Source organism: Rhinolophus sinicus, chromosome X (genome assembly GCF_036562045.2).
Source record: "Rhinolophus sinicus isolate RSC01 chromosome X, ASM3656204v1, whole genome shotgun sequence".
NCBI lineage: Eukaryota > Metazoa > Chordata > Mammalia > Chiroptera > Rhinolophidae > Rhinolophus > Rhinolophus sinicus.
In genome coordinates, this window is record NC_133768.1 from 31,019,265 (window position 1) to 31,042,638 (window position 23,374).

At 39.4% G+C, this 23,374-nt stretch overlaps 1 protein-coding gene, 1 long non-coding RNA gene and 1 pseudogene across 12 annotated transcripts in view; 2 read left to right on the forward strand and 1 right to left on the reverse strand.

Moving 5' to 3' along the window:
* The window catches only part of LOC141569739 (uncharacterized), a 204,949-nt gene that overhangs the window by 44,605 nt on the left and 136,970 nt on the right, over positions 1–23,374 (reverse strand). The gene's annotated exons all lie outside the window — the stretch shown is intronic.
* OTC (ornithine transcarbamylase) overlaps positions 1–23,374 on the forward strand; it is a 56,656-nt gene that overhangs the window by 25,206 nt on the left and 8,076 nt on the right. Inside the window, exons 5-8 of the mRNA XM_019747855.2 lie at positions 12,325–12,478; positions 14,586–14,708; positions 21,553–21,606; positions 21,687–21,836. Of these exons, the coding sequence (XP_019603414.1) occupies positions 12,325–12,478; positions 14,586–14,708; positions 21,553–21,606; positions 21,687–21,836 (481 nt within the window). The remainder of the gene's footprint in view (positions 1–12,324; positions 12,479–14,585; positions 14,709–21,552; positions 21,607–21,686; positions 21,837–23,374) is intronic.
* On the forward strand, positions 816–1,237 carry LOC141569703 (thymosin beta-4-like; annotated as a pseudogene).

Genomic DNA, 23,374 nt, shown 5'->3' on the forward strand with positions numbered 1-23,374 from the left:
ATTTATTTTTTTTTTAAAGCAAATGCTTTTTATTGTTTTAAAGGAGGGCGCAGCTCACAGTGGCCCATGCAGGGATCGAACCGGCAACCTTAGTATTATTAGCACCACGCTCTAACCAACTGAGCTAACCTGCCACCCCCTGGGCACCTAATTTTAACAAGCTCCTCAAATGATTCTGTTGCCAGGGTGGCTGGACCACACTTTGAGACCCTGAATTGTAAGGTTGTACTGTAATCCTGAGCTGTTGTGCTGTCAATCTATGCTAGTGCATTAGGGAAAGGGATGGTAAAGAAGAAACAGCTAATGAGATATTTTATATGGTTTCATGATAACTGATTATGAAGGGTGCATTGACAGTGGAGACAAAATGATTTCAGATTAGTTATTATTAAAATATGTATGTATATATTAGCAGAAGAAGGAAAATGAAAGGAGTTTCTGCTTTGGGGAGGAGGTGATAGATTAGGTATTGACCTACTGCATTAAAGGTTGAACCTCCAAGTACAAATGGCCACAGGCCACTGGGGATAAAGGCCTTGAGTGAAGTTGAAAGCTGGAGCAATAGAAGTATAAGCTCAGTGGTAGAAAATGAGCTCCAGCATCTCATTGTGGGAGAATTGCAGAAGGCTGAACCTTGAGGAGAGCTGCAGTTACGGAGGGGCGGGAGGAAATCCTGAGAGTACAAGGAGAAAAGGATAATGCAATCAGAAGAGGCTAGAATGGGAGATGGGCCTGTCAGAAAGGGGGATAGAGTAGCTGCTGTGGAAATCTGACTTTCTGTTGTGTACCGCATTACTGCTTAATCTGCCAAAATATCTGACAAACAAGATATGGCTGAGATTCAGAAACTCAATACATTTAAATTGAAGAAGACAAGAGAAACCCACTGCCTTTCACAGAAGCAATTGAACAGGAGAAGCAAGGAAGTGAATCTTAATGACATCTACCCTGCTGATACGCACCGTACCATCCATAGCAATTGCCTCCTTGCTTTTTGTAGAAGTTAAACTTTGTAAGATGCAAAAAGACTGGATGATGTTTAAATGACAGTGCTGGTCCTTTCAAATCAAGAGAATAGCGCACACCTGACAGTGACTGATGGCTTTGCTTCTCCATCTGCCTGTCTGGCTGCTTTGGGGTCTTGGTGGAATAAAAAAGTGACTGCCCATTGGTGAAAGAAGAACCTGACGGGCAATACAGTGAATGTGGCAACAGGAAAAGAAAAAAAAAAAAGGCAAAATTGGGCCAGTCTCCTGAAAGCTGTTAAATGTAATTTCCAAGTGTCTCTCTTATTTAGCCAAATGATTTAATTATTCATTTATTCAAAAATATTTGTTGAATGCCTAGTTTTTCTTCCAGGCATTGTTTTAGCACTGAGAATAAAATGCTGATCAAATCAAACAAAATCATTGTTTGAGTGGCAATTATAGTCTAGAGGGAGGAGGCTTTCACCAAACAAATAAATAAAGCATGAATAGACTAGCAGGTTGAAATAAGTGCTATGTTGAAGCTTCAAACAGGGTGATCTGTGGGTGGGGTGGAGGCTACTTTAGATTGGGTGGTCAGGAAAGGCATCTTGGAGGAGGTGACAGTTGAGAAATTGTAAAGACAGAGTCAGGTATGCAAAGCTCTGGGAAGAGCATCCAGACAGAAAGAACTGCTGATACAAAAGGTTAAGGCAACAATAAGCTTGATGTATTCAGGAACAGAAGGACAGCCAGCAATGTTTTAAAGTCTGCAAATAAACATATTTTAAATCCGCACATAAAAAAATAAGTCCACTTATGAGTTGGTCCTGTCTCAACCACCAAAGACAGGAAAAATAAAATCAGATCAAGGAGTAAAAAATGTAAATACACATTCAAAATAGAACGTGTTCCTCTTTTCTTTCTTGATTACGATAATAAACTTTAATTAAAAAAACCCCAAAACCTGTTATCTTCAAAATATTGTGGGCAAATCCTCCTTAGTTAGTTGAGTATTGTGTAATCTGAGGGGATGCTAGCGGGGAGAGAAGGGGGACACTGAGATGGAGTTGTGGGCTGGTACTGTGGACGAACTGGTATGTCAGGGGTCCCCAAGACCACCCCCAGGTTTGGTGATTCATTAGGACTCACAAGACTCAGCAGACGATCATACTCAAGAGCTAAGACTCATTACAAAAAAAGGATTCAAAGCAAAGTCAGCAAAGAGAAAAGGCACATAGGGCCAAGTCCAGGGGAGACCAGGCACAAGCTTCCAAGGGTCCCCCTCTCCCAGTGGAGACATACAGGACATGCTTAATTCACCCAGCGACAAGTTGTGGCAACACGTGTGAAATGTTGTTTACCAGGGAGTCTCTAGTCAGTGCCCAAGATTTTTATCAGGGGCTGGTCACACAGGCATCCTCTGCCTAGCATGAACCCAAATTCTAGACTCCTAAAAGGAAAGCAGCTGTTCAGCACCATCTGTACTGTTTATACAAACAGTTTAGGCAGTGAGCCATCCTTATTATTTCTGGGAATGGTAGGAACCCTCCCCAAGTCGAAGTTCCCAGACAGTGGCCAAGGGCCAAACTTGTAAGCAGACCTTTCAAAGATAACCATCTCAGGACTGCTATGTTAACTCTTGTTTGCACAACCTGGCTCTCATCTCTCTTCTGGATTTTGGTAACTGTCCTTTACCTCGATCTACCCTAGCTGGTAAGGGAGTGCGTCCTACACTGATGGGGGACAACAGCCTTAAGATTTGAATTATTTCCTCAGTTCAATGTGGGTCCCTGTAGGGCCAGACACCCATCGGATATAATCAACCATTGCTTACTTCCCTCTTTGGAAAAGTCTCTCTTGGCTAATCTCTTCCACTCCCTAACATGTCGGAACACACAAAACATATACACATACATTCAGTTACATTTGCTTCAGATTTGAGGGTATTTTCAGATGTTGCCAATTCTCTGGTGCTCTGCTGGAGTTAAGAGTTGGATATTTTATGTTTCCCCCTTGCTCTGGGCTTATTCTTTTAGGTGTGTCACCAGAAGTGACACCTTTGCATGACTCAGACCACTGGTTTTTTTGAAGTTGAAAATCGGATGGACCTTAGGAACAGCAGAGAGACGTTATCAGTCCAGTTTGAAGGCTTTCTGTTTCTTCTATAATGACAGCTGTTCATGCCTAATGCTCTGAGTCCACTATTGAAAGGGACGTAATAGCTTCACAGTCATTTTCACTTTAATACAGTTCGTAATGCAGCTTCAGAAACCACGTGTATGAAAAGCTCCATATAAAACCAGAAAATGTAACGTTGTTCTACTCTAATTACTTTCCCTACAGATGTAATTTACTTATGGCGGTGATTGCTAAAGTGTGTTCTGTCAGTGTAAAACTCGTAGAAAGTAAAATCAGCACAAACCACTGTATTAGTTTCCTAGGGCTGCCAAAAAAATGACCACCAAACTTGGTGACTTTAAACAACAGAAATGTATTCTCTCATGGTTCTGGAGTCCAGAAGTCTGAAATCAAGGTGTCAGCATGGCTGCGCTCCCTCTGAAGGTGCTAGGGAAGGATCACTGTCGTGCGGGAGACCCTGCTCACTGCGCCATTTGTCGTGGGCGGAGGCCTGCTCGCCGCGCCATTTTTCAGGCGGGGCGGCCTGCAGGGTCTGTGCTCCCGCTCCCCACATAAGAACGCAAGATATGGTGAGGCCAAAAAGAAACACCCACGGAGCCATAGGTAGGGGAGTCATACCACTATGGTCTCACTGGAGGCTGGGCCCACTGGTCGCACGGCCTGCCGTCCACCTTTCCGCCAACCGACCGACCGAGTCTCCTCCACTCTCCGCGACTCTGTTCCTCTCCTGTCTTCCGCTCTCCTCGGCTCTGCTCGGCTCTTCGGCAATCCTTGGCAGTGCTCGGCTCTCCTCCGTAGCCGCAGCAGTTATACCAGGGGCCAATCTGCTAACCGGCCACAGCCGACAGCCAATCTGCCACAGCCAAGCCAGCACCTTTCCATGTGAGGCCAAGAGCCTGTAAACTACTTTCTGGGGCTCTGTCCCCACAATCACTCCTTGCCTCTTCCCAGGGCTCCTTGGCATCCCTTGGCTTATAGTGCATCTGTGGGGACAGGGTCCCAGAGAGCAGTTTCCAGGCTCTCAGCCTCAGGTGGAAAGGTGCTGGCTCAGGTAGTAGATGGCCATCAGCTGTAACTAGTTAGCTATTAGCCACTGATATAACTGCCGTGGCTAAGCTAGCAAGCGCGGATTGCAGCTAGTAAGTGAGGTTGGTTGGCAGAGAGAAGTGGACGGCAGATTGCGGATTGTGTGGCTCTTGCTTCCTGTGTCTCCAACCCAGCCACCAGCGAGACTATAGTGGTGTGACTCCCCTATCTATGACTCCGTTGGTGTTCCTTTTGGCCTCACCATATGCTGCGTTCTGGTGCAGGGAGCGGGACCAGAGACCCCGTATGACACCCTGCGTGACAGCATCACTCCAAACTCTGCCTGTCTCTACCTGGCCTTCTTTTCTGTATGTGTCTGTCCTCTCCTCTTATCAGGATATCAGTCATTGGATTTAGGGCCCACCCTTCTCCAGTCTGACCTCATCTTAACTAATTACATATGCAAGGATCCTACCTGCAAACGAGGTCACATTCTGAGTTTCCAAGGTGGACATGAATTTGGGGGACATCACTCAACCCACTGCAAACCACATATCCACATGCCCTGCAGCAACATGGGAGGGTTTCAAGTCATTGTCATTCTGAGCGTTCAAATAATGGAAGTTATGGAGGAATTTGTGAATGAGACAGTCTTCAAAGAAAGAGTGAACCACTGTCATATTGAAAAGAATGTTTAAAAAAGCTGTGATATTGTTATTAAGGTATTTATAGCAATGATAGTAAGACCAAAAAAGGTAATCTTTCCTAAGTTTTAAAATATTGGCATTTAATGGGAACTATGTACCTAATGAGGTATGAATAAATTGGTCTCTAACAGGAAATATGGTATTACCAGGAATCTTTACAGAGGCCACCAAGAAGCTAGCAGGCTTGGCCTGCTTTGACAAAAACATCAAAATAGGAAACATCCATTTTTTTAAATGATTACAGGGTTATCAATGGTGTCATTAGGCACAGCCAAAAATTCCTCCCACTGTTTGCCAGTCAGCTCATCTACTGACAGGAGATGTCACTGGTAACAAACTGGAATTTAGGGGGCACGCAGTCTGATTCAAGGCAGGATGGAGTCAGAAGGAAGACTGCATGGCAAGACCCTGTGAGAATATAACTTGTGTTTCTTTTTGGCTTTTGCAACCGATTCCCTATGTTCCAAAAGTTTAGGAACAACTGAAGTCTAAAGAGCATCAAGATTGCTGTGTGATTGTCCATTTTATCAATATCCATGTTTGCTCTTAAGATCTGGCTCAGCATACAGCATAATATTAGAGGTTTTTTGTTTGTTTTGAGTATTTGTTCACCTACCCACAGAAACTCTGCAGCAGGCGTGATTGAGGCCATTGAGGCCATGGAGAACTTGGCTTATGGTGTTTTTTGTTTTGTTTTGCTTTGTTCTGTTTTGGCCTTCTGGATGTTTTAGTTAAATCATAAATAAGTTTTGATCTTATATTAAAGGAAAAAATATCAACAAATAATGGAAACTTGAGGTTGGAAAGGTCTTTATGAGTTACTTAGATCAACCATGCTTTTCATGACTCCACACCATTCCTTCAAAATTGTCCTTGAGCCTGCATGAAAATATCCAGTATCAGGGTACTCTTTACATACTGAGCTGTCATACTCCATTTTTATACAGTCTCTGACTGTTCTGAGGAGAGTTTATACAAACTGACTGAGAATTCACTTTCAAATTGAGTTGAAATTGGTATTGCTATGTCTTCTCAATGTTCTTCTGTCTTTTTAGTATCTTTATAAATTCATGCATTTTAATATATTTTAAAGTTTCAATTCATTGTAGTTGTTCTTACTGATGCTCAAATTGTCCCATATTTAGCCAATGTGATTTGTCTTCAAGTTGGCTACTAGATCATTTTGACATAACTCTTTTAGTCTTGGATAGTTTCCTTGCTTTTTGATATGACAAGATATTCCAGGCTCATCTTGCATATTTCTTTACCAAAGCCAAGCATTAGTCATTGCTCTAAGAAGCCCTTTCATTTTCAATTTCTTTCAAAATCATGTTTAGGAGGATGTTTTTTGAATTTTTTCCCCTGGTTATTACAATACTCCTTTTGGTAGAAACTACGAGATTTTTTTTTTTATTACACAATATGTTTTTTTTTCAATTAAGGTTTATTAGTGTGATAATGGTTAGTAAAGTTACATAGGTTTCAAGTGGAACTACCAATATTGCCATCATCTAGAAATAATCAATGTTAACATTTTATCTCCTGAACCATTTTTCCATTTAAAGTCCTATGCCATGATTCTTTTTATAAACAGTAGGAAAGAGAGATGATTGAGGGGGAAAAAACACCACATTTTAAACATTTCAGCAAAATTAAATTGAATCAACTTTTAAATTTGTTAATTATTAAAAAAAAATCATATTGTTAGCTTTAAAAATCCAGAGGGAAATGATATGTGTGAGAAACTTTAAATTTGGATAATTTGGATTTTGCAAAAGCAGTTTTGTTACCATTGTGGACAGATACCTTAAGATTGTCTGCAAAGTTTCAGGAATCAATCAGAAGGCAAATAGCACTCTCTATATTCAAGGGAAATGAAAAGAGACTGAATTAAAAGTCATTACAGAGCCAGAGAGTATTTTTAACTGGTCAGCCTTTTATTTTGTAGCACATATAATGAAGCTCTTACGATGTTTAAAGCCGGGGTTTCAAATTGATGGAGAGCTATAGAAAGCCCAATTACTGTAAATGTGCCTATAAGCCCAGCTCTATTTACAGGTTTCTTATTTTACCAGGGAAAAGGTTTTCGTTTTGTTTTATTTTAAAGATCTTGAGTATCCTGGAAGAAGAAAACTAAGAATGGTGATTTCTCTCTGATTTATATCAACTTTAAACATAAAGTAGACAGCAACTTCATTGACAAAATATTATGAATAATTGTCTAGTTAAAGATCTTTAATGTCTTTGTTTCCCCAAGAGATTACAATGTGAAGACAACCTGGGATCTGCGCCTCCCCCGTGTCCCAGATTCCACTTCACCTTCTGTGCCTAAAAGATTACAGGGCCATTTTTTTTTAAATCAAGCTTTTGCCCATAGATGCTTTACTGTCCAAGGGGCTTTCTGTGTTTATAGGAATATTGCCTACTCTGCACTTTTTTTACAGTCCAATCTATTAACGTTATGAATTATCAACCATTAGCATTACTTTAAACACAAAATTGCAAACATTCCTCAGTGGTTCTCAAAGTGTGGTCCCCAAACCAGCAGCATAATTTGCTGTTAGAAATGCAAATTTGGCGGGGAGGGGACCAACCCAGACCTACTGAATCAGAAACATGATTGGCTGTGTTCTAACAAGCCCTCCTGGGGATTCTCATGCATGTTCAAATTTCAGAATGTTTGCTTTAAACTTTCACATGTTACTTATCCAACCAATAAATCAAATACATATTAAATGAACAAAACAAGTCTCCTCAACCGGTTAAACACTGATTGCAAAATTAATCAACTGCTTTTAAACATTTAACTTAATCACAAACCTAGCATTTCAGATTTCCTTGAATGCTCTACACATTTTAAAAAGGAAAAAATACACATAAAATACCACTTTGATTACAGAGCTGATTAATATTTAACAAGAAAACTGGGCATAACACTGTTAATATCGTACACTTAATATTGTTTTACATTATTATCCCTGCTTTTATTTTATCCTTACATGGTCCTGGAATTGAAACTTTATACACTACTGGGTTGCAAGGATTTCTACTGGAGATTATTTTTATACATTTTCATGGTTTATATATGTCATTTTACTGGAGTGGAAGGAAAAAATATCTCAGGAGGCTAAGAATGCAAGTGAAGTGGATTGCTGACCACTTAATCTTGGTTGGGTTTTGGGAACTGGTTGCTTTTAAGTTCAAGATGAATTAAAGTCAAGGTACTGGCCACTAGGATGAATATATTTTTATCACATAGTTTTCACTTTTTATCATGAGCTCTATATTGGATTGCTATTACTGCTTTAACAAATTACCACAATATTAGTGGCTTAAAACAAAACAATTTATTGTCTTACAATTCTGGAGGCCAGAGGTCTAAAATGAGCCCACAGGGCAGTGTTCCTTTTGGAGGCTCCGGGGGAGAATCCATTTCCTTGCCCTTTCCAATCTCCAGAGGCTGCCTATATCCTGGGGCTCCTGGCTCCCTTTCTCCATCTTCAAAGCCAGCGGCATAGCTAGCATCTTCTCTCATTTCTGACCACCTGCCTCCCTCTTATAAGGTCCCTTGTAATTATATTGGGCCCACCCCAGGATAATCTCCCTATCTCAAGTTCCTTAATTTAATCACATCTGCAAAATTCCTTTTGCTATGTAACATATTCAGGGGTTATGGGGATTAGAGTGTGGACATCATTGGGGTGCATTATTCTATCTTAAGATCCTTATTCCTGTTTTTCATATAAATTCTGATTTCTTAAAGAGATTTTATTGGGGAAAGGGAACTGTGAATTCCCAGGACTTTATTGGGGAACAGTGTGTTTTTCCGAGGACCCATCAGCTCCAAGTCAAGTCATTGTCCTTCAATCTAGTTGTGGAGGGCGCAGCTCAGCTCCAAGTCCAATTGCCGTTTTCAGTCTTTAGCTGCAGGGGGTGCAGCCCACCATCCCATGTAGAAATCGAACCAGCAACCTTGCTGTTGAGAGCATGCACTCTAACCAACTGAGCCATAGTATTTTAGGTGTCATAAAATTAACCAATTCTTACGAAATAGGAAATTGATAATAATTATAGACTTTTTTGGGATAGCTGCCTCCATTGACATTACTTTCTCACGATAGAATTAAACGACTGCATTCTATAGTATGAAGCATCAGTATATCTGTACTGGGAAGGGAATTTGTATTAAAGTCTTGAAAAAAGTAAAGATTTAAAATTCTTTTAACATAATAGCCTATGCCTTAGAACAATGGTTCTCAAACTTTGGAAGGTTATCTGAGTTACTTGGGAAACTTGGTAACAAGTAAAACTACCCAGACTCTACCCTATTTTGGCAGCGTGGGCCTCAGTACTTTAAGTTCTTCACTTAGTTTTGATACACACAAGTTTGGGAACCATTGTCTCGGGGCATCCAATTGGTCAAGGTAGCTGGTTACTCTAATGAGGGGGCCTTCAGGGAAGGGAGTGGATTCTTCATTTCTTAGGATTTGAGATGCTTTTCTCCTTCCATTGAACTAGAAAGCACTCCCTGCCAGTGAGATTATGGACCAAGTCCTCTGTCTTTCTGGGCTGCCATCTCTTGAATTTTTTTGGCGGGCTGGTGCTGCTTAGGGTTCTAAGAAAAAAAAAAAGGATGGTACTTTCAAAAATATGGTGGCCTCAATTCCCTCTTTTTGGGAGTCTCAAACTTTAATATGAAAATGAATCACCTGAAAAGTTTGTTAAAATCCATATTCTGATTCAGTAAATCTGGGCGGGGTCTAAGATTCTCCAGTTCTAACAAGCTCCCAGGTGATGCCGATGCTTTTGACCTGAGGAGCCAGGTGCTAGCTTTGGTTCTCAACCTTGGCTGCATATTGGAGTTTCCTGGAAAGTTTTTAAAAATACTGATCCCTAGGTCCTACCCTTCAAGATTCTACTTTTCTGACATAATTGATAGAGATTATGGCCTGGGTATCAAGAGTTTCAAAAACTCTCCAGGTGACTTTCATGTGCGGCAATATTTGAAAACTCTTTTCTTAATTAACCATCAAACATCACCTGTCTTGCAAGAGAAATTATAAAGTGGCTCTTTTATGCACCTCTTTCATGCTATAACATAGACTGTGCTTAGATAGTTCAGAGCACTGGTTCCTAAATCTTGACCCCTCCACTGATACCCTGCCATGAGAAGTTTTCATCAGAAATGGTAGAATAAGAAAAATAAAGACAATATAGTGAACTCCACAAAGCAAAATTCAATTTCAAGGTCGTTCACACCTTTTTTTTGGTGTTAAAATATCGCTTTATTAAGTGAAGATACTAACATATTACATGTGTTTATTTGCTTGTTTCCCATTGTCCTTAATTTGCCAAACAAAAAGTTGGAAATTTTATGTTGATCTCCATGTTATCGGAAATTTTGCTGATCCATGAAATCTGAAAATCTGGGAACTATGAGTATGAGAAATCAATGAAAATTTGAAAATATCTGAGTCTAGAAAATATTATAACAATATAGTTTTCAACCTTTGATTCCCTAATCCCTGGTAGCAAGGAGTTATTTTGTGGTCCTTGAATTTTTTAAGCACCAATAGTTTTCTATAGACTGAGTAAATAATATGTCTCAGATATATGAGAGACTAATTTTCCAAATATATATGATGATTAAAGTACAAACTTGTGAAGATCTTACTAAATACATACTAGCGTTAGTTTTTATGCATTTTCTTTTGACACAGTAATAATATCTACTACTTTTTGATCTCTTACTATGAACAAGGCATCATACGATGCATATAGGGTCTCTCATGTAAATCTCACAGTAACCCAGTGGGATATGTATTGTTATTATGGTTTTACAGACCAAGAAACTAAATCATAGAAAAATTAAATGACATGTCCAAAATCACACAGTAACTTACAGAGCGAGCTGTAGAACCCAAGACTAACTGGATATCTTAAAATTATGACTCTATTTTTAATATAACTACCATCATGGGAGGCTTTCCAAATTTTTTTGCTATTAAAAAGAGTTTCTTAAAACTGAAATGATTGGAAGCCTCTGTTGTGAGGGTTTCCCTTAAATAATAAGAAACCAAGATTTTAAATGAAACGCCATTCTTGCTATTTTTATAAGGCTGAAGCGTTAGCTGAGGGACCACCACCACTCTTACACATGGGAAAAACTTAAAATCTGGATCCCAGTCTCTCCTTTCAGATGTTTATCATCTGCAAATTTGAGGCCGTGTGTTGTAATGGTAAAAACATGGACTTCTGAGTTAAACTGACTTTGATTTGAATACAAGCTCCTCCAACTTATTTAGCTGTGTGATTCAGGGTAAGTTACTTAATCTGTGTCTCAGGTTCTTCACTATAAAATGAGAATAATAATATCCATCTTTCTAAGAATTACTTGAATTTGTGGCCATGATTTGACTTGTGTTGCTTTTTTTGGTGTAGTGTGTGTATGTGTGCTTGTGTTTGTGCTATGATATTGAACGCTTTGTGTCTTTTTCAGAGATGCTGATAGCTATGCAGAGAATAGGAGTAAGGGCCAAATGCCTTCTCAGGCTAAGCCCCTGCAAGAGTTCATTGCTAGCTGTGTCATTTCAAGTTTACTGAGAAGCAGACTCCAAGGTGGAATTAGATATGCAAGAGATGCATTTGGGGAGAACAACTGTGAAGAATTAAGGAGAGAGGAAGCAGGAGTAGGCAGGGAGAGCCTTCAGAAGGTGATGCAGCTCTGACCCCAGTGAAAGGAAAGGAGGAAGGAAGGAGTCAGTTGGAAAGCAGCTCAGACACAGTACAGCTCTGAGAAAGTCTCAGCCAGGCTGATGAGGAGCCTAGAGCAAAGACTGCCCATCACAAAAGTCCTGTGTCAGGCAGAATGGTCCAGCTCTGGTGTCCACACCATGCTCAGTTATTGATGGGAACAGCGTGGGGAGAGTGTGGTCTCTGCAGGAATGCTGCAGTGGATCCTGAAGGTACAGCAGTTGAGGGCTGTCAGCTAACAGCACTCCTAGAAGGTTCTCTCTTGTGAGGCAATCTGTGTGCACCTCTGTGGCTCCCCCATTTGTACTTTCAATTTTATAGTGAAAATGTATTTGTCTGCAGGATGGTGGAAAAGAAAATTAGCCACATGCCAGGTCATTAACATTTTTCTGTACATTAATGTTTTTCTGTTTTTGTCTTGTTCCTTTTAACTTTACCAACTGCCATTTATCAATTATAATTCATCATCATGACTGTTAGGCCCATGGTTAATTTCTTATCTTTGTAAAAAATAGTAAAATCAGTGGTCACTGGATATCAGTGGAACAACAGCTGCCTTCTGTAATGACTACATGTATAATATTAGCTTTTAAATCTGTCGCGTTGATAGGTAGTTGTAACTTAGTAAAAATTCTAATTTATTAGCATGTTATTACTGTTAAAGATCCTGTATTAAAGAAGGAATTAGTAAGCATAATTCACTTAGATTATCTTTTCTTGGTTTGCTGCAGCGTATTGTCTAGCATGACAGATGCAGTGTTGGCTCGAGTGTATAAACAATCAGATCTGGACACCCTGGCTAAAGAAGCATCCATCCCCATCATCAATGGGCTGTCAGATTTGTACCATCCTATCCAGATCCTGGCTGATTACCTCACGCTCCAGGTTAGCTTATTTCCTTGCTTATACAAGAGCAAAATCAATAAATAGTCTTGACCATCTCTAAACGGAACCATTTAAATCATGGTATTGATATTTTGTTTTCAAATATCATCTTGGCAAAGAATTATAGCACATGGGTGTATATTAGACATCCAAAGAACAGATAATTGTTAAAAACAGATTATGAGAGCCTACTGTTTTCAACCCGATTCCCAACCTCTTTCAGTCCATCTCTCATCACCTAGTTTTTAATTGTTTCACTTTTTGGTGACATATTTAACACAGTGGATGAATAGGGAATGCTGGAACATACAGATAGGAAAAGCTTTATGTAATCCTACATATCAAGCTCTGTGGTTTGGGAGTGAAGACTGGTGGAGTGTGCTTTAAATACTCAAAATGGTCAATTACTAAATCACTTTCTAAGAAGGAGGCCATTTTCTATCATTTTAATAAACTGTTTAAGGCTAGGATTAAGAACATGCAGATCTTATGGAATTGAGGCTCAAATTTAGCCATGTCCCCCCCCAAATTAGGAAGTTGAATAACTTTGAAAGATTGATCTTGTTTGTTTTGCCACAGTCAATCTACAGAGTTTTGCCACTGGGAATCCTGACAACCACGGTTTCTCTGTCTATGGACTTTTCTGGGGAGATAGGGAAAACTGCATTGGTCCATATTCGTCTTCATTTGAATAAGCTACACACATGTATATGTGAGGTTAAACTAAAAATGAAACTCAATTGGTGATAGGATAAAATTCATGCAGAGAGGGTAATACAACGATGTTAGATACGAAGTGGCCGTGGCTTTACATGTACAGCAGATAATTTAATGCTTCGCCTTGAGGCTTTATCATTACTAGATTATAAATTCACTGAGGGACAGTGAAATGTCCTAGTCATCATATTGTCCCCTGCAGGATATGGTGCAATGCCTTCACATAGGAGATACTCAAAGTGAGAGTTGAATGAATAAATCGTTTATTAAGAACATGGAATCTAAATCAGATGGACCTGGATTTAAATCGTAGTTTAGCCACCTAGTAGTTCTGTGATCTCCAAATTGCTTAGTCTTTCTCTTTTTTATCTTATATGTATAAATATAAATACATATAAAACCTACAGATACTTCAAGAAAAATAAAAAATAAACCCACATGCCATCCACACAGTTTTGTCAAATCTTACTTTAGAATTTTTTTGCTTTTAAATACAATATTACAGATAAGAGTTGAAGCCCACTGTTTAACTCTCCCTGCTCTCATTTCCTCCCAACCCTCAAGGAAATTATTATCCTGAAGTCTGTATTTATAATTCCCAGGCATGTGTTTATACTTTAGCTATACCTGTCTATATTAATAAACAACCAAGATTATTAATGAGAATGTTTTCCAACTTTGTATAAGTGGGAACATACTCAACTACCATGCTACACTGTTTTAGGTGCATTGTATGTCCCCTTTCTTACACCAACGAATGGAAGCTCCATAAAGGCAGTGACTGATTTCTCCTTTGTTCATTATTATATCTCCAGGGCAAAGAAAAGTGTCTGGACATGGATGGTGCTCAATTAGTGGAATGAATGAATGAATGAATGAATGAATACAACAAAGATTCAGATTTGAAACGTATGAAAATATGAGTCTCATACAAGTTCATATGATGTCTTGGTTTAAGATATTAGGACATTTTGCTATTTTTTTGTGATTGTACATTTATGTTATTGAATTGCTCAGTATAATGCAAGAAATTAGTACAGTAGTACCCCGGTTTTCGAACGTCTCCATTGACGAACATTTCGGTTTATGCACGCCGTAAACCTAGAAGTAAGTGCTTCGGTTTTTGAACATGCCTCGGAAGTCGAACATGTCATGTGGCTTCCGCTGAGTGCAAGATCCTGAGGCCTAGCTGTCGGCTGTTTTCGAACGTTTCAGAACTCGAACAGTCTTCCAGAATGGATTACGTTCGAAAACCGAGGTACCACTGCAGTTTAATTATTCCAACAAAGCATTAAAATTGAGGTGAAGACCATTTATTTTAACCCTAATAATTGTTTCACATCAGTGGATTTCCTCCCAGATGTAATCTCCTCCATCCCTTCCCTTTCAGGAACACTATGGCTCTCTGAAAGGCCTTACCCTCAGCTGGATTGGGGATGGGAACAACATCCTGCACTCCATCATGATGAGTGCAGCGAAATTCGGAATGCACATTCAGGCAGCTACTCCAAAGGTAGGGAAACTTTCTGTCTTGAATTCACCTCCCCTTAAATCATCCCCAAATGCAATTACCCAGTGAAAACAAGCCTCTCATCCATTCAAGAGCACAGGTGAGGCCACAAAATTTAGGTTGTGTTAACAGTCCTACTATTATAGCTATTTGGCCTCTTGAGTGCCCAATATGCCCAATATCCCATCTCTACAAAGAGTCTTGGCTGATGCCTTTCATCCTGTGAGTTTATGTTAGAAGTATGTCTGAATTATCCTTCGGAATGTGCCGAAACCAGCCAGTGTGATGACTAAATCTTTGTGCATTGCTACCACAAAGTCTGAAAAAAGCAAGCAAATCCAGACAAGACAGAATTCCCAAGGCACAGGGAGGGCTGTCATTCTCTAATACAGCAGTCCTCCCCTATCTGCGGGGAATAGGTTCAAAGACCCCCACTGGATGCCTGACACTGGGGATAGTAACAGACCCTCTATATAGAGGGTACCAAAAAAATGTATACACATTTTAAGAAAGGAAAAATTTTTAAAACTAATACTGAATATATGCATATACCGATAACCAAAGGTGAATACGAGTCACATTTGACTTCTGCAATTACAAAAGGTGCTCAAAGTTACCGTCAGCATCCAGACACTTCTGATGACGGCGAACTACTGCTTGAGCAACATTGACCAAAGTGTCCACTTGTATGCATTTTTCTGGCACCCCCGGTATATTACATTTTTTTCCTATACATACATAACTATGATAAAGTTTAATTTATAAGTTAGGCACAGAAGAGATTAACAATACTAAGAATAGAACAATTAGAACAATATGCTATAATTAAAGTTATGTGAATGTGGTCTCTAGCTCTCTCAAAATATCTTGTTGTTCTGTACTTATCTTCTTCTTCTGATGATGATGTTAGATGATAAAACGCCTACATGATGAAGTGAAGTGAATGAGACATGATTAAGTAAAATAAGGCTGACTTGAACACAAGCGCTGTGATACCGGGACAGTCAATCTGATAACCGAGACAGCCGCTAAGTGACTAAGGGTGGGGAGGCTGTATTGTGTGGGTACGCTGGACAAAGGAATGATTCATGTGCCGGGCAAGATGGAGTGGGTGGGCGCGAGATTTCATCATGCTCCTCAGAATGGCACAGAATTGAAAACTTATGAATGTTTGTTTCTGGAATTTTCCATTTAATATTTTTGGACTGTGGTTGACCATGGGTAACTGAAATGGCAGAGAGAAAAACTGCAGACAATGGTGGCCTACTATACTACAATCTGATAGAAAAACGTCAGTCTAATATGAAGCTCACAAAACTCGTCTCCAGGGACCCTTCAGCTTTTTAAATCCAAGTCCCATATGGCTGTGAACCTGACTCCCATATACTTTCTATCTTGCTGCTAATCTTTCATAGAATGTATAGGAAGCATGATTTCTTTCTTAGACCCAAAGTGACCTTTCTGATACTCAAGAAACTGGTAATAGTTGTTGCCTCTGAGAAGGGGAACTGGGAGGTTCAAGGATAGAGGTAAAAGGATGACTTTCTTTTCACGGTATATCCTTTCATGTAGTTTGAATTTCTTAACATGTAAATATGTGTTACTTACATAAAAACATCCATCCATAAATAAATACACCAAAATAAAAAAAGTCAGATCCCTTTAGGAGAAGCCCTGTGTTACGATACCTGCACACTCATACAAAATAAATAGGCCTTTCAGATGATAAAAATTAACCCTACAAGAGATTCATACAGAAACCAGTCTGGAAGGATTCCCACAGAACCTTTGAAATATCTCATCTCTACTGAATTGTTTTCCCCAATATGTTTCTCATTGGCTACTGATATTCTATCAGGAGTCTTTTGAGTGGAATACTCCCCTAAATAGAAACCATTTCAGAAACAAAGTAAAAGACAGAATTGACCCTCTCATTAAGAGACGACTATTCAAAATTATTGTGTACCAGTGTGTTTCTGACCAAGCATGCATTTGCTGTTATTTCAGTAGTTGCCGCCGTGGTTAACTCTGAAAAGCTAAGACATCCAGAGATGACTATATGAGTCCTGAAAATTCCTCCTTGCCTCTGCTTCTTGAGTTTGAGATGTTTATTTGCCAATCAACTGGGAACTTGAATTACACAATGTAGATTAATAGCTAAATTTCTCCAACAGGAAAAACTCAAATCCTTGAGGCGTTCATGCACTCTTCACCCTCTACCAGAGTTTTGGGCCAGGTTCTCCACAAGGAGACCTACCATGGATTGGTGTACAGGTGATTTATTAAGGAAGTACTCCTAAGGCAGACCTGTAGGAGAATAGGGGGAGCAGAACAGAGAAAGGGAAGAATCTAAGCAAGAGTGCCATTTACGGATCAACCATTCTAGTTTTCCTGGGACTAGGGATTTTCGGGGACATGAGTGCAAAACTGGGAGAGTCCTAGGGCAAACCAGGATGATTTGGTCACTCTAGTGCCATGTCAGGTACAGTACCACAGAAAGGAGCGTCAGTGTGATCCCACAGGTGCTCTGCAGTTTAAATTATGCCCCCAAGTTTTCCCAACCTGAGGCAAGGAAGGCGGGTTTTCATCCTTTGAACCAATATTTGGTCAAGGGCAGCAAGGGGATGAATCTCCCGGGTGGTGAATCTCCCGGCACTTTTGGCAGGAAAAGAAGCTGGGTAGCCAGAGGGTCATCAGAAGAAGAGCTGCGAGTGCTGTGAAAAGCACACTGAAACGGGGATAGGGAGGAAAAGTTGTAAAAATGGACCCTCTGATGGCATCTGGGTAGAGCATCAGCATTGTCTGCTGTACCCTGCCAAAACAAAACAAAACAAAACAAAACAAAACAAAACAAAACAAAACAAAACAAAACAAAACAAAACAAAAATGTTTTTTCCTCGTGTTCTTGCTGGACTGGTTTGAGTCAATACACCCTGTAGCCTTAGTTTGCAAGGGCTGCCATAACAAATTACCACAAACTCGGTGGCTTAAAACAACAGAAATTTATAGATTCACAGTTCTATAGACTAGAGGTCCAAATTCAAGGTATTGGCAGGGCCCCACTCCCTTTGAAGCCTCTAGGGAAGGATCCTTCCTTGTCTCTTCCCACTTCTGATGGTCCCAGAAATTCCGTGGTTTGTGGCTACAACACTCCAGTCTCCGCCTCCATCTTCTTCCCTTTATGTCTGTTTCTCTTTACAAATGTCCCTCTTTCTATGAAGACCGTAGTTACCGTGTTTCCTCAAAAATAAGAGCTAGCCATAATACATCTTTTGGAGCAAAAATTAATATAAGACCCGGTCTTATTTTACTATACTATAAGACTGGGTCATATAATATAATATAATATAATATAATATAATATAATATAATATAATATAATATAATATAATATAATAAATAATATAATACCAGGTCTTATATAAGACCGGGTATAATATAATATAATATAATATAATATAATACCGGGTCTTATATAAGACTGGGTCTTACATAATATAATATAATATAATATAATATAATATAATATAATATAATATATATAATATAATATCGTGTCTTATATTAATTTTTGCTCCAAAAGACACATTCGAGCTGATTGTCCGGCTAGGTCTTATTTTCGGGGAAACAGGGTATATTAAACTTAGGCCCAACCTGATCCAGCATGACCTCATCTGAACTAATTACATCTGCAAAGACCCTACTTCTAAATAAGGTCACATTCTCAGATTCTGGGTGGGAATAAATTTTTTGGAGGACAGTATTCTACCTGACATACTTGCCATAGAACAAATGACAAGCATAGGCAACAGCATGCATTGGAAGCCACCCTATTATAGTAAACTTTGGGGACTCAGAGAGATAATGTTTACAACAGCTAATTCTCTATTGTTCAGCATGAACTGAAATAAAGGGTCAGATCTGACATGTGCTTAAGGTGGTTCCTCCCTTTATGGAAAGATTTAACACACTCTCACTACAAATCTAGTTTGAAGAAAAAAAATCTATATTAATGCAAACTATTACTGCATTTAGTTTTAGTTTTTACAGATAAAACATACATTAACAATAATTGTTCCCTGCTATAAGGTGTTTTTATAAAGGCTTTATTCTGTTGGAAAAATATATGATTTAAACATTTTATTGCATGTCAGAGAGTTTTATTAGCATCAGAAGAAAAAATTCCAATATTACAGAGTAATTTCAGCATTGTTCTTATGTAGAAACTCATTTAAATGATAAAGAGTACTAAAACCTGGTTAAATCTCGGTGGGAGTAAGAGTTTTAAAAAGTCTTCTGGAAAGACTGATAGTATAGAAGTTGTTCCATCAATTTATAAGTAGAACTATTTCCTTTAAAGATAAAGCTAGGAGATTTATTGTAAATTTAAGAAGCACTGAAAAGTTTCCAAGGCCATAATTCATCTATTTCTCCATTCTTCAACCAAGAATAACTTCCATGTTCAAGAAAACATCATTTTGTCCTTGATTGCAAAAATTGCTGCATAAACTATTGATGGTAATGATTTTAACATTGTTCTAAGTGAATATTTAGACTGAACTAGGTTTGTTAATCACCTTCGTCTGGTTTGAAGATTTATGTTAAAGCCAATGAGTGATTTAGTATTGAAAGCTGAGCTGTGAGTAAAGAATTCCTTTTTGTATTCTCAGTCATAGCCCAGTGGATGCAAGGTTGGGTGATTTTCTAATTTCCAAATCTCTCTGTTGGTTCTCTAAGTGCTTATTGATTCCTTCTCTAAGACTGATTATAGTTAGGGAGTATAAAACCTGCTCTCCAAAGGGAAAGCTAAATTTTCAGGGCAGGAGGCACATGAGGTAATAGCCCAGTCTCTTAATTTATGTTTACCAGTATGAATGGTCACAACATTAGTTACTAAATTAGCAAGCCTTTATTAATTACTTCCCCAAATCCCGATAAACAAAGCCCCCAAGTTTATGGCTATTTGAGGGTGGTGAACCTGCTAAAATGTCGGCAGCCATCATCAGCAACATATGAGTAGTTTCTTTCCTCAAGAATTTTGTAATGAGAGAAGAAACTACGGTAGACAATCATATGCAAATAAGTACAATTTCAAACGAATAAACTTGAATATACTGTCACAGGTTGAGATTCCTGGGAAGCAGACTCTGAGACAGAGTTTAGCATGCATGATGTTTACCAGGGCGTGCCCTTGAGATCAAGGCCTGTGGAAAGGAGGGAAAGGAAGCAGGAGTGAGCAGAGGGAGAAGCCGCGAGCTACGATATAGGCCCTACCACCACCTAGGCTGACCTTATGGAGAGTTCTAGATCTGAGATGGCCATTCACAGCTGTCCGGATTGGGAGGAGGGTGTCAGATTTTCATACCCTTCTGTCAACCAGTCACGGAATGTAGGTTGCCCTGGAAAGGTATATGACCTTGGGTGAATCGGCTTTCTGCTACTGAGGCAGTGCCCAAAGAGACTGACAGCCAAAAGCCATCTTCTAGCAGCATTCCCACTGCCTTTATTCATGAAGGGGGATCTGGGTGGCATATCGCAGCGTCCACCACAGTGTCCTACTGAGAATTTATAAACACCAACTCATAATCAGTGCTAAGAATTCAGGAAAATGAAAAGGATGAAGGAAGGTGAGAATAATTATGGGGTTTGGACTGACAAGACTACCATATGGAGGGTCTGAAGGTGAAGCTGGGCTAGAGTTTTGACAAAGGAGGAGCTGACGTGTTCCGATGAAGACGCCCCGGAGAGGAGGACAAAACGGGAGGTGAGAGGCTGTGATGGCAGAAAAGGGCAAGACATGTGCAGGGATGACAATAATATTGGCTTTCCTGCAGCAAGATGTTGAGACGAATTAAAAGAGACAGAAACAGGGGATGTCAGTGGGGAGCCTTGATACTCTTAATCAGCTTTGACTTAAGAAACAAGTAGTAAACATCGAAGGCTTCAAAGAAAACAATTCTTGCTGCTGTGTACAGAACAGATTAGAAAGAAAAGATGGAGACAGAGGGGCTACCTGTTGTGTATGGAATAGCTTGGGGGGCTTTCGTTGCTTCCATAATGGCCCCTCACCTAGAGTTGAGACGAGGGTGAGCAAGCGAGGCACCGATGGTGCAAAATCTGTGCTTTCACGACTCTGACAGTGAGCACTTCCTTAGACTTTGTGCCTTAGGCACTTCGCTTGCCTTACCCAAGTCCTGACCCTTCCCTCACCAAGCCACCGTACACAAATGTATTTCAGCAAAAACAGTGTGCTTGCTGTGTAAATGCCATTTCAGAGCAAGTGCCCGGCACTCAGAATACTTGTTGGTGAGTGCAAAAGAATAAGATGTGTGCGTGTAGACTGTTAGTACTTAGCTGTAGTGATCAGGGAAGGTTTTTCTGAAATACTTGAACTGAGACATGAAAGTGTTATGATACGGAGTGGATATGGAAAAGCATTTCAGACGAAAAAGCATTAAAAAACAAAACAAAAAAAAACAGCTCATGGAAAAACTGAGACCAAAATGCATAAGGTAGAATTATATATATAATCCTCTTAAGCTATTACAGGAACAAGAAAAGGTGCTACCGAGAGCTCAAAAGCACCCCACCCTGTTTGTCTTTATGACTAAGGAGGTCAAAAACGATAAAAGAAGAATGGGGCAATTGCTTATTTTTTGAAATTCCCCAAAGCAATATAAAGGTTTGAAATTCTAGATGTAAATCATATACTACTGCACATGGTTGGGCTTCAACTTAAAGCAAAAAAAGGGAAAGAGAGTGTGACTATTGTTGAAAGGAAAGTAACGCATATGTAAGAAACCATATAGAATAACATTACCTAACAGTTACACTCTTCCCCCTGCAGGGTTATGATCCGGATCCCAATATAATCAAGGTGGCAGAACAGTATGCCAAGGAGGTATGCTCCTTATATGTAAAGTCCTAATTGCCTTTCTCTGTCCCATGAAGTTGTTTAACTGGCATGCTTGTGTATGCTAGAACAGTACCAAGCTGTCGCTGACGAATGATCCACTGGAAGCGGCTCGTGGAGGCAACGTATTAATTACAGACACTTGGATAAGCATGGGACAAGAAGAGGAGAAGAAAAAGCGGCTCAAGGCTTTCCAAGGTTACCAGGTTACAATGAAGGTACAAATTGATGCCTCTCTGAAGGTTCATTAATTCCATTCATAAAGGCCAGAACCATCTAATCACTCATTCACTTTGGGGAGAGCAGACTGTCCTTTCATTCCCTATGAAGGACTCACTGACTGTATCCCCCAGGGATTTTTCTCCTCCCTAAGATTAGCTATGTCCTTTGCAAAGACACTTTTGTCCTGGTTGAAGGAATTTGAAACCCAGGCAGAAGAAAGAAGCTGGTTTTCCCCTCTCACAGCAGTGAAGGCATTGGAATGCTTTTACTCTTTTTGTGTTTAGAGACATAAGGTTACTTCTGTTGCATGCAGTTTCTTCTGATTTCTTCTAAGAAAAGCCCCGTTATTATGTTCTTTAGGCTGATCCTTGCTTCTATTTTCTAAGGACTCGCAAATCCAGTTGAGTTTTGCTAACTGACTCCAGGGCATTCCCAGGGGAATCCCACCTAAGCTGATGCCTTTCATTAATTAAAATCTGAAACAATGCTTCTCAATCTTGAGCATGCCTTGGAATTGCCTGGAGGAGGTGTTAATACACAGCTGGCAGTAGGTCACTCCCCTGTGGATTCTGAATCTGTAGGTCAGGGGTAGGACTCAAGAATTTGAGTTTCTATCTAGTTCCCAGGTGATGCAGCGCTGCTGCTCTAGGGTCACACTTTGAGAACCATCATTCTGGAGGAGGACCCTAAAAGTCAGGTGTGCATTGGGATTTTGTCAGCAGAGAAACTAATCTGTTTAATGGAGAAAGGGATTAAGCAATTATAGTAGACATCTTATTGACAAAGTAATATATAAATACAAGCTCCTTATTTAATATATGGCAATATAATGAAGTTTGAAAAATAAAAAGTGAAAATGTCTTTCCCTTCATCCCTTACCAGTGACTATTCCCCAGAGGTAGCCAGTGTTTTAACACTTTGATGTGTCTCTTTGCAAATCTCTTCTGTGTGTTTACATAGTATGCCTACACACACACACACAATTATTGATTTATCATAAATGGTATTTTAAAATATATTATTCTGACTTACTTTTTTCACTTAACAAATCTTAGATTTTCTTTTCCATTCATTTAGATATTTTTCATTCTTTTAAATGGCTGCATAAAATTCCAAATTATGAGTCGACCATAATTCACCTAAAATGTTTCCTGTTGATAAATTAGGCGATTTCCAGTTATCCCAATTACAAACAATGCTGCAATGCACATTCTTATACATATTTCTTTGTGCAATTATTACTAGAAAATAGATCCCCAGAAGAATTTCCGGGAGAAATGGCAGATACTTTTTTAAAATATGGGAAATGCTGCTAAATTACCCATCCAAAAACGACTGGCAAAAACAAAACAAAACAAAAAAACGACTGGCAACTTATGCTCCCTCCATACTCTCTCTATTCTTAGCTATTTACATTTTTAATTAAGAAGTTTGTACCTCATATTTTTAAAAATTTGCGTTTTCCTGATTACTATGAAGTTAAACATCTTTTCATGTTTATTGGCCATTTTCCATGTCTATTTCTATAAACTGC